This window comes from Python bivittatus, unplaced genomic scaffold (genome assembly GCF_059951505.1).
Source record: "Python bivittatus isolate LINGU-HERP-01145 unplaced genomic scaffold, Pbiv_v1 ctg000480_np1212, whole genome shotgun sequence".
NCBI classification, from domain to species: Eukaryota; Metazoa; Chordata; class Lepidosauria; order Squamata; family Pythonidae; genus Python; species Python bivittatus.
Window position 1 is genome coordinate 24,274,550 of NW_028277075.1, and position 12,415 is coordinate 24,286,964.

The 12,415-nt window shown below is 39.6% G+C and overlaps 1 protein-coding gene across 7 annotated transcripts in view; it reads right to left on the bottom strand.

The window, feature by feature from the left end:
• RHOV (ras homolog family member V) overlaps positions 1-12,415 on the bottom strand; it is a 32,313-nt gene that overhangs the window by 16,531 nt on the left and 3,367 nt on the right. For 5 of the 7 annotated variants that reach the window (XM_088145476.1, XM_088145475.1, XM_088145474.1 and 2 more), the window contains one exon: positions 1,094-11,247. In XM_088145476.1, the coding sequence (XP_088001602.1) occupies positions 1,094-1,292 (199 nt within the window). In that variant the 5' untranslated portion in view covers positions 1,293-11,247. The remainder of the gene's footprint in view (positions 1-1,093; positions 11,248-12,415) is intronic. The other 2 variants (XM_088145473.1, XM_088145472.1) reach the window with 2 other exon arrangements.

The following is a 12,415-nucleotide window of genomic DNA, read 5'->3' on the forward strand; positions in this document are numbered from 1 at the left end:
GTCAACTGAATGTATACCTTCTTGGGGGGGAGGGGTAATCTACAGTCATCCTTCCTGCACTTCCAGTTTAGTCTTGTGCTACATGATCTGGAGTGTAGGAAGCTGATACTTGGGATAATCAACCCCCATGTGCTTTTGGAGTTTCATCCTTATAAATGAATTACTGACACACTTTCAAATGGCATACAATTATCTGCTCTTTCCTATACTTTAACTGGAAAAACAATTTAAAGGTAATGCTCTCTCAGCTTTACTTTAGCAATTAAGGACGCCTCAAACAAGTCAAGCAGACTAGATGTCTTGCACTGCTAGGTGAGTGAGAGTGTTACCACCCAGGTTTCAGGTGAAAGGCTAAAATATTTTCCTTTGTAACCTCTTTTTGAGTTCAAGATGTGTCTATAATAGTTTCTTTCTTGAGAACTTCTCAGGGTTATGAAATACTTCAGTATTAAGATGGGACTCTGCAGGATACATAATACCACTAAATTTCAAGACGGTAGATTGCAATTCTATACACGTTTACCTAGGAATGCCACATTGACCTCAACAAGATTGACTTTGGAGCAGACATGCATAAAACTGTACCAGGAATGAAACTTACAAGAATAAAGATCAGTTACTTCCCATTTGATTAGACATTTGGTTTTTCACAAAGCATGAGAAAACTTGTTGACAATAGTCCTCTGTCATTTCTCCTGTTCCAGCTCAACACTTAATAAATAAGAAAGGATCAAAAACTTTTGTTTGACATAAAGATTACAGAGGGATTTGCCTTTCTTCCTTTTTCTCATTACAAGGTTCCCATATAAAAGGGATATTTTTCAAATAACTATCAGCCTCTTGAGAAAAAGTCACCTGCTAAATTGCTGTTCATTTTTCTCCACAGTGGCTGTGCCGCGAAAATAAAACAGAACGGAACCTACGAGCACACTTTTTGGCAAATAAGCACCACTGAAATCAATAATGGATGGGTCATCCCATTATATTAATTGCTGTATCTTTTCGAAAAACACTGGGCTAAACCAAGGAGAAGCCACCCAGAGCAAAAGACCTCTGACCTGCCTCGACAGACTCAGATTTCTGCTTTGCCTACCTGAGAAGGTGTCCAGGGCAGTTGGTTGGTACTGGTCCGGGTATCCGTTTGTCGTGTAGCTGACGATCAGGCTGGTTTTGCCCACCGCTCCATCCCCGATGAGGACACACTTGATGCCCAGCTCTGAGCCGCTGCCTCTGCTGGGGCAGCTGCTTCTTCGCAAGGTGGGCGAGTAATCCAATAGCTCCTGGGGCGGCATCGCTTGAGGAGCCGGAAGGGACACCCTTCGGCTTCCTCTTTTGAAAAGGGGGTATGAGTTGAAGCACAAAATGTTGCAGTTGGATATTGGTTTCTTTTTTAAAGCAGCTGAACCAAAAAACCAACCCAGCAACTTTCGGGTGACCGTGGCACCCGAGGATCAAGAAGACCTAAGAGCCCCGCATGGGTCAAGCACTGTTTCCCACGCACAGCGGCAGCTTCTCTTTCTCTAGGTTGCATCCCTCAGGTGTCCTGGAGCAGTGAAAGAGTGGCGAGGACAGGTAGGTTTGTATCCTGGGCGGGAATTCCATCCTCTGAACTTTACATTTAACTTCCCAGGCCTGTCAGGTGCTTTTGTTTTTCAAAGGGCCTCTTTCATTTGCATAGGGCCACTCCTTTCCCTGTAACTTGAGTCTGCGGCATCAGGGCTTTAGCAAAGGCTGCTCTTTCTGGGAACCGAGCGCTAGCTAGGAAAGGAAAGCCGCAGGGATGAGCAACAGAAGGGCTCTCGGTATAAGAACGCAAATATAAAAGGGGCAAGTCTTGTTTGCTCAAAGTCCCAAGCAAACAAACAAGGTTGTTTGATAGAACTATCTCTTTTGCAACAGCATACTCCCAGACTATATGATCTAGATCAGCATGGCTGGCTGGGGAATTCTGGGAGTTGAAGTCCACACATCTTAAAATTGCCAAGGTTGAGAAACAATATTTGAATCCCCAACGCAGTCTTTCTCAGGCTGAAAGCCTCATGTTCCTTTAAGGGGCATGCTGGGGTAGGGCTAAGACTGAGAGGGTGTGGCCAGAAAAATATGAAAATAGAATTCTATTTAAATCAGTTAAAAGCAGTTAATATGATTGCTGCACATGAACTTAATCATGTTCCCTTTTGGTCACATTAAGAATTTCTGAGCAGCAACTTTTGGAGGGATGGAGGGTTTCAGATTGTCCAGCCCTGTTCTAAGCTGACAAAAAGATTGTAATGACAAATTGCAAGACCACCACTATAAAGTTTAATTACAAAATGTCATGTCTACATTAAGAAGCAGGGGGAAAGAAAATGCATGGACATTTCATAGGCAAAACAATTCAAGGAAATGCGAGCAACAGGCTGATAATCCTCTTTTGAGCTCTTGGAAAGCTGTGATTTAAAAAAAAAAATCAAATAATGAATGCTACAGAAAGTGGGACATTTGGGACCTGATAAATAAAGTCCAGCCTTATTTATTTAGTGTGTGTTTTTACCAGCCTTTGCTGCAGTTCCCAGATACTTCCCAGCCTTTCCCTTGAGGACAGAAGATGGACTTCCTCCCATTTCCATATTTTATTTCAGAGTTTTCTGCAACGCAGATGGAACGAAGGCCCCTCTCGGTATTGAGAATTTACTATGAACTGGTTTTAGTCTCCTACCGTGGTTAGATGTCTTTTTTATAATATATACCCTGAAATCCTTTCACAGTTCCATTCAGTCAGAGTACACACTGGAGATACAAAATATTCTTTAACAGATTTTTGCAGCCCAAATTCTGTAACCCTGGACATTTAATTTTGGCAGCCATGGGCTTCATCTCAACACTATTTGCCTTATCCCCAAGTTACTATTAGTCAAGATAGTGCAAGGCATTTGAAAGAGGAGTTTTGCAACATGTGGTAGCACAAATGAAGCCATCTCTTCAAATTATTAAAATAGTTGCACCTTCTGCAAGTTTGTGTGGCTGCTTTGCAGAGCCAGACAGATGTATGCACCACCCATATGTCCCTATGGAAAGATTAATCTCATCCTATCCATGTAGCATTTGCACAGGAAAATACTTATTCAAACTTTTGCTAAGGTTACTGCATACAAATATAACTTGCTATAGTACCTCTTATTAGTACTTCTTTCTAGCACAGATGTATTTGCATAAAGGACCAAGGCATCTCTAAGCCACACAAGCCAATGGAAACAAGACTTGGTCCAAAGCTGGGTCTTCCTGCTATACTGCAGGTGTAGCAGATGACAGTTCCAGGGAGAAGACATCATCCATGTGTCCAGCAAGTATAATGAAGCCACAGGTACTCATACCAATTATTTTATGATTTAAAAGTATGGCTAATTTGTATGCACGTAGATCTTCAAACCAAGGAAGGTTTTGTGATTTTAGAAGATGTGGGGCAGTGTCTGCTGAGGTGTCCACTCTTCTGTTAGAGGATCCTGGCTGCGGTGGGAGAAGGGCTGAACTGTGAGACAGGAAGCAACAATTCTCGGGGCAGTCAGAATTGTTAAGTAAATGTGGAATAGATATTTCTGATTCTCAAGGTCAGAAAAACACATAAAAAGTCTGTTGATTTGAAAGAACAGGAGAGAAAGACCTAGGATTTAATCCTTGGAGTGCACCCTCTTTCCCTCTGTCTCTCTCACACACACACATTCTTACAATCTGCAATAGGCAGATATCCTGCATATATATGACTTCTTGTCTGGAATAAAGCAACTTATTATGGCTGCACATCACTTATTCCCTTTTTCAGATGCCTAAGTACCCAGGACAAGAAGTAGTGGGGTGCTGCAAACAGTCCAAGGATAAAATGCTGTCACTGACTCTGCATGGAAGCTGTCTATCCAATATTCTGATGTCCCAGTGGAACTACTGCCCTGTTTAGAGACCATTTGAACTTACGACAGTGCTGAAAAAGTAGTTTTACGACTGGTCCTCGCACTTATGACAGTAGCAGCATTCCCAGGGTCATGTGATCACAATTCAGGTGCTTGGCAACCAGCACACATTTACTATGGTCACAGTGTCCTGCGGTCATGTGATTCCTTTTGCAAGCCAGCTTCTGACAAGCAAAGTCAGTGGAAAAACCGGCAGTAAGTTGCAAGTCACAGTTATGTGATGTTGCAATTAATGACTGTAGGTGATTCACTTAATGACCGGAGTGGAACTGATGTTGTAAATTGGATGCAATCGCCTAATGTTTCCCTTAACAACCATTCACTTAGCAATGGAGTTGCCAGTCCTGATTATGGTCATTAAGCGAGGATTACCTGTACTTTTCCTAAGTATAAATCCGGTCTGCAATGTGGGATTTCATTTTTAATTTGCCTTTACCCCAGAATATCTGTCATCTTTTTACAGATATTTGCTAACTTTCTAGACAGACAAGTAGTTGAATTACTTCTTCACTTCTGTGGGAATTCTCCCATTTTTTTTTTTAAAAACACAGATGTCATTTTAGCAGTTGGCTAGAAATAATTAACAAAACAATTAGCAAAGAAATAAATAACAAAACAATTAGCAAAGAAATAAACAATTAACAAACAGGTACTTGCAGATGGTATGGCTGAACTCATGAAGTGCCACCTGACTGGAAGAGGGCAAAGATTAAAAAAGGGATAAAAGGAGGATCCAGGAACCTAGACCCAGGTTAGCCTGACGCCAAAACCTTAAGAAGATCCCACAGCAGATCATGGAGAGATTGGTCTGTAAGCACTTTGAAAAGGATGTGGTTATCAGAAGTCAGCATGAATTTGTCAAGAACACATCACGCCAATATAAACTTTATCTCAGTTTTTGATCAGGTAACTGATTAGAAAATTGTGGGAAAGCTATTGAAAGATTATCGCTTGATTTCCAGAAAGTGTTTAACAAAGTACACCATGACATTCTGATTAGCAAACTAATTAAGTGTGGACTGACTGGCATTATAGTTAACTGGATACACATCTGGCTTGAAAATTATACTGAAAGAGTGCTCCTCTTATGGCATCCCAGTTTGATAAGGAGTCACTGAAAGATTTCCTAGAGTTTTTTTTCCTAACAACCTAGAAAACAAAAATGAAGTCCAAAATGAATTTGATAAATTAGGGAAAATAATAAAATGAAATTTAATTTAGAGAAATGCAAAGTTCTTCACTTAAAAAAAAAAATCTGAATACACAAGTGTAGAATGGGGAATACCCAAATTGGCAATTGTATTTGTGATAAAAAATCTTGGAATAGCAGATGATTATAAACTAAATAAGAGTTGGCCATGTGATGTGGCTGCAGAAAAGACAAAATGCTGCTTTCGCCTGTGACCACAGAAGTTTAGTTTCCAAATCACAAGAAGTAATCATTGAACTTTATTTTGTATTGGTCAGATACAAAAATTACTCTGTCCTGTTCTGGCTAACAGGGAAACTGGAACAGAGAAAGGGAATTTGTCTGTTTGTTTTATTGATTTATAAGGCTGCCCAACTCAACCACTCTGGACAGCGAACAGCATAAAGTAAATTTATAAGTCAGTCAGTCAAAGAAAAAAAGCCACACAACAACAATACAGCATATAAATAACTAATATAAAATGGCAGCCAAGCACATAAAACAATCACAGGGATGATCAGGAGATCAGAAAGCAAATCCTATAGAGAGAAACTGGAGGAGCTGGGCATGTTTGGCTTGGATAAATCTGACAGAGGTCATGATAGCATTCATCAAATATTTCAAAAGATGTCACAAAGAAAATCAGGACTTTTTCCTCTATCACGCTCGAAGTCCAGGATATGGAATTACTGGAAGTCAGATTCTGCTTAAATGTTAGGGGGGAAAAATCCTAACTGAGCAGTTTTACAGTGGAACAGATTACACAGAGAAGTGGTGGGTTCCCTTTCACTGGATATATTCAGGTGGAGGTCAGGCAGCTGTCTGTCTGGGATGCTTTAATCTGGATTCCTGCAGACACGGGGTTGGACTCAATGGCCTAAAAGATCCCTTCCAACTCTATTATCCTAAGGAAAGCCAATAGAGCCTTCCCAGACCTCCAGATACAAACTAAAATTCTCACAATTCCCAGCCCATGTTGCTAATGAGAGATGAAGTTCTACTCATCTGGAAGGATTGAATAAAGGGAGGTGGCAGCTTAAGCTTTTTTAGACTTCCCCTGATGTATGAATCTATAGTCACTTGTGCCTTAATCACCTTGTGTGTGGACTATTGCAATGAACCTTATAAGGCGCTGTCCCTTGAAGACCACTCAGAAGCTGTAGCTGGTCCAGAATGCAGCAATGCAGGAGTTGGGTGTCCCTCACTATGCCCATGTAACACCTCTGCTGTACAAGTTGAACTGTTACCAGTAAGCTTCCAGGTGCAATTCAAGGTGCTGGGTGTTACCTCTAAAGCTCTTCATGGCATAGGGCCTGATTTTCTTAGGGGCTGTCTCTCCCATTCTTTCTGTCCAATAAGATCCAGCAGAATGGACAAGATTGACACCCCATCTAATGGGACCCAGGAGGCATGCCTTCTCTGTTGTGGTGCTTGTTCTCTGGAACAGTATCTCCCCAGAGGGTTGAATTGCCTTAATGATACTGTCCTTCAAACAGGCCACATAGAACTGGCTTTTTCCCAAGACTCTAGGTTAGTGGTGGTGGTGGGTGTCCACCTGAATGAGATTGTATTAATGTGTGAGGGTATGTTGATTCCCTGGTTATTGCCATTTTAAAATCAGTTTTATTGTACTGAGTTTTGTTTTTAACTTGTATGCCATCCAGTCACTGTGTGTTGAGCTGCCTTATAAATTTTACAAACAAGCAAACAAACAGTATGATGCTGCACTGGCAGATTATGCATACTGAATAATAGCCATATGTGGGCACTAAGAGATTTGCTTTCTGTAAAACAATCAAACTCAAAAAGTCATGAAATGCAAAGTATAGAATTCAGTTAGATGATTCTACAGGCATACAGTTCAGAATAAGGCAGAAAGGGTAAGAATGTTGTGCTGAACTATATGATTTACTAACAAGAAAAACCAGAGAAGCAAAAGTTGTTAGTCTTAAACAACAGAGAAGTTGCTCCACTGGTCAACATTTACCTTTACAAGACTGATAAAAGGTCAAGATTTATTGACCTGTTGAGTAGAATGACTAGGTCACTCTGCTTTTTAAATGGCATCTTTGAGTAAAGAATGGTGACAGATTAAACCAGGGAACTGACCAATGTGTTGGTTTTTCTGACTGCTGATATTAGAATGGGAAACTGTGTAGACAAAGAGTCAAGGACACAGGTCTCTGGTAACTAAGGTTATTGCAAGAACAACAGAAGCTGTTAAGAATTCCAGGGACTGCCCAATATAAAATTCAAACCCAATTTATACTGAATTTGGGGTTTAAACTTTGGGTCTCTTTCTCTTGCTGGCCTGCTGCCATGGGTTTAAGCCCTCCTCTTCCTGAGGGGGAGGAAGCCTCCCTTGTTATGGTAATGGTTAGATTGGCTTCAGGCTATTTGCCTCTAACCTTGCTAGGACTCACAGAGAGGGTCTACTGATTGTGCAACAGCCTTCACTCTCACAAAGAGTTGTAAAATCTCTGCATCCTTCTGGAGCTGAACAGAATTCACTGGAAGAGGGTTAGCAGACCGTGGCTTTTTTGTCATTCTGAAAATCTGCTGGTGAACACTGTGTGGCTCCACGCAGTTTACATGCAATAGCAATAAAAAATAGCATCCCATACAAATTCACTGCAGCAATCAAACTGTACTATATACCTGGATTGCTTATTATTTCCTCAAAGAATACAAAAAGAGCTAAAAGTAGGTTATTTCATGGGAATCAAAAAATGCAGCGCTGCCATGGAATTGCTTAACCCACATCTAAGTAAGGCTTTTTCTCAAGGTATGGGAGTGTCACTTTGCCTCAGAATGCTTTGATTCAACACCAAAAATCTGTACACTGCTTTTTCACAATCTGGTGCCTTCCAGACAGCTTCCATAATTCGTTAAGTAGAATTTTAGTTTAAAATATCTGCAGGGTGGTTTCTCTTTCTCAAAGAAGACACATAACTCTTGATGATTGAATGCTCATCCCCTTCAATCCAATGCAGTTATTCTTGGAAGGAAGTCTGCTTAGATAAAATCAAGGGAGTGTACCCAGATAGGAGCATGATGTTTGCAATCGCTCAAGGATTAAGAACTTCACTGGGAGAAGGGGGATCAGGATCTCTGTAGATGTAACTGGAGAGGGAGCCCAAGGAAGACAGTCAGAATAGGACCTGGTGAAGCCAAGGCAGATAATTTCTGGAGATGAAACATATATTTCCTTTGCCAAGCACATGTTTCATTATTTATTGACCGAATCAATGAATGCTGATTCATTGTGCACCTCTGACAGTTCAACTTAGTCCACTGTGGGAAAGAAAAGCCACCTCCCTCATTTCAAAAGGAAAATGGAAAACAATACATCCCCTCTTCCAATCACGGTCTCCTGAGAGAACTCAGATTATGTTGCAGAGAAGTATTGTGGTAACTGGAGATGTGGAACTTTGTAAGCTTAGTGTGACAGTGAATTCTAACTGTAACAAAATAGATATTGCTGCATTGTCGATAAGCTGACTGGTTCAGAATTATTTACCGTTTCCAAAACCCATTGTCCTGAGAAATAAGGATCTTATCCCCTTCTTCTGTTACAGAAATTAAACAGATCAAATAACTCATCTCTGTGGCAGATGTCAAACTAGAAAATATGAATACTGTTTACAATTTGTTGCCTTGCAATGAATATTGAATAGGTGGTGGCATTCAACAACTGAGCATGTCCACTATGTTCCTTTTGTCAGAGACCCTAGTAACTGCTTTCTACTGATTTTGCTGCCCAATTCTACTTTGACAGCCAAACAGTAAAGTGTTCAGAACATACTAGCTGGCTTTGCATATGCCAGATTAGGCAAAAATGGGGTGGAAACTCCCTCACTGTCTTAGCAAGTGTGTGAAAGAGGCCATTGTGTTAAGCCATACTATGGTTTATATGAGCATAGCATGTGATGTAAACACATCAATCATATTATATTAACTCCCATCTTTCATTAACTAAGCCCCAAGCTTTAGGGTTAAGCATCTTGTGTGAATACAGTCTCTATATTTCCAAGAGCAGTTATCGATTTAAAAAGAAAGACTGGGTCCAGATTTTGTGTTAAGCTGCAATTTTTAACCACAGTTTGTCGAATGAGCCATAGTGGCCAGATTCATACAAAATAATAAAACGTAACAGCTGGGCTCACACATCCTGCTAAGCCAAAAAACAAACTACAGCAGCACACCAAATTATGACTTAATATAATGTGTAAACTTAGCCTCTGGATGTTTTTCCTTATCTAAAATGTTAAAGTGCAGAGACATCACATCAACAATAAATGTATGTTTGTCAAGGCCATGGTTTCCCTGACTGTAACAAATAGCTGTGAAAGTGCCACCATTAGAAAAACTGAGTGAAGAAAAGTTGATGCCCTTGAATTGTTGTGCTGGAAACAATTTTTGAGAACATCTAGGACTGCAGGAAGAACAAGCAATTCCTTAATGGGTAAGATCAAACAAGACTGATTGCTGGAAGGACTAATAAAGAAGCTAAAGTGTTGGGGGAAGGGGAGGTTGGAGTCCAGCAGGATGGTATGTTGATATGTGGGAGATGATTGTTCAGGTACCATGAGTTTTTATTGTGATTGTTGGTGGGGGGGCTGTTTTTATGGTCTGGTGAGCCACCCAGGATTGTGATTACAATACAGACGGCTATATATGTCAAATAAATAAATAAATCTTAAACATTTTGGACACACAATGCAGAAGCAAGAGTCTTTGGAAAAGACCCCAATGCTTGGAAACATAGAAGAAAATAGGAAAAAAAGGCTGACAGAAGACGAGATGGCTAGATACCATCATTCATGAGACAAGCACAAGCCTATAAGAACTCAGACAAGCAGTTACTCAGAAAGTCTTGGTGAAATGATGACCTTTGTATCACAAAGAGTCGGAAGCCACTGAACAACGAAGCAGCAACAATCCACATGATGACTGAAGAATAACCAGCAGGGACATGATTCTCTCAGTCCTCACAACAAAAAACACTGGCAAGCCGCAAGGTCCTTGTTCTGCGGCAGATTTAGTGGGATGGTAAATCTAACCTCTCTCAGGACAGCTTCCTAGCCCAATCATACAGTTATTTAGGTGAGCTTAAGCCCATTGACTGAATTTAGGCAATCCTAACTTTTCAGACTGGGCTGTGATTTCCTTATTTGGATAGACAAAGAAACATTTGTACAGTTATAACACAGATGTGAAAAGCAGCCACTTAGATCAACTACCCATTATTTTCTAAACCAGGGTAATGTTTACATATTTTTAAAAAACTAATGTTTTCATGAAAAACTTCATTTTTTGTGATATCAAACATATGTCACAAGTTTCTCAAGTATAGCACTGAAAATCCAAACATTTCTAATTACAAGTCATTAGGTCCTGAAATACAATGATAGAATGGATCTGTATTGTATACATGGTAAAAAACAATAGAATATAGATACTGTGGATTGAGGTATCAATATAAAATAAAAAAGCCTGAGGTATAGAAACCAAGTTTCTTAAAAAGTAACTATGCTGAGAAGCGGGGAGGGCAGGAGTTAAGTCCTCACTGAGGCAATATATTTATTAGTCCAATTAAAGATTTACAAAATAGTTGTACGCTTTTAAGCTTCCAAGAACTCTTCTGGGTTTCAACCCATTCTCTCTGAATAGCTCTCTGAAGTTTGTAACTATTTTTTAATCATCAGTTAACTTAATAAAATATTGCCTTAATATTGACTTTGGATCTTTATATTGGATATTTCAGATTTTACAGCGTATGGTCAATATTTTAACATAACTTCAGGTTTTAAAACATTTTTTAGGAAAACCAGTATACATATTCATTTTACTACCTTCAGGTGTAGCCAAGCTTTTACTGCTGAAGCAAAAAGAAATCTGCACAATTTGGGGTGCTTTATCATATAATCATCAAGCTTCACTCAAAAGAAGTTAAAGCAATTTTCTCTTTTTTCCTCCTGCCACAAAAAAGTCATTTGGAAGACAACAGTGGAATAGCACGGCAATCTTTTCTGGCTAAAAGATCTAGCACCATCCTTTTCGCACAATATTTGGTCCTTAGCTTTTGTTCTCTTTGTTGGTAATTGTTGCCACCTGGTGGAGAAAAGCAGCAATGAAGAATTAAATGGAATCATTAACATGACATCAGCTATATGGGGGAAACTAAATGTGGTTAAATGTAGCAGGTTTAATTAACAAGGCAATATACATTATTGTGGTACAGGCTCAGATCATCTGAGGGGCAAAATTACTAGCATGTGATGTAAGCTCTTTCATATACAAGTTGATGCTGCAGAAAGGAGCCCCTGGATTTTTGGTTTTGGCTACCAAGAGGACTATTCCTTTGAAAGTAGTTCTACTGAACAAAATATATACAATAATGCTTAATATAAATATATAGGTTATACCTAGGTGTTTTTTTTTTTTTTTAAATGACAAAATCAAGCAACAAAATCCTGGAATGCAGGTAATGTTTCCAGCTGCTTAAGAAAGTCAGAGCCTTAAAAAAAACCCTGACACATGGAAATTGTGCACCAGAAAGCTGGCCCTGTCATCAATTACATGAATGTGCATATATGTTTTAATTGCTTTCATCTTTAAAACAATATTTTAATTTGCTCATAGTACTGATTTTTGCAAAGGATGATGGTGATGATGATGATAAAAATAAATATACATTATGCATTTTGTGACATTTAAAACCTGCAAATAATCACAGCAAATACTGTTCTTACTTCAGCGACATCAGCTCCAGATTTTACTCCTATGAGAAGTCAGGCTATTCCTTCTTCTAACCCTATCCTCTTCCTCTGAACTGAAAAAAAGTAAACCTCTTCCTACATACCATCAAAAGTAACATGAGAAAATCTCTCCATTTTCCTTTTCAAAACAAAAATGAAAATGTTATACAGGTAGTCCTTGACTTATGACCATTCGTTTAATGACTATTCAAAGTTACAACGGTGCTGAAAAAAGTGACTTATGACCAGTCTTTGCATGTACGACTATTGCGTCCCTGCAGTCATGTGATCAAAATTTGGGCACTTGGCAACTGGCATGTATTTACAATGGTTGCAGCGTCCCAGGGTCACATGTTCACCATTTGTGACCTTCCCATGGGGCTTCCAACAAGCAAAGTCAGTAGGGGAAGCTGGATTTGCTTAACTACCATGTAATTCACTTAATGACTTCAGTGATTTGCTTAACAACCAAGGCAAAAAAGGCTGTCAAACTGGGCGTGATTCACTTAACGACCACACTG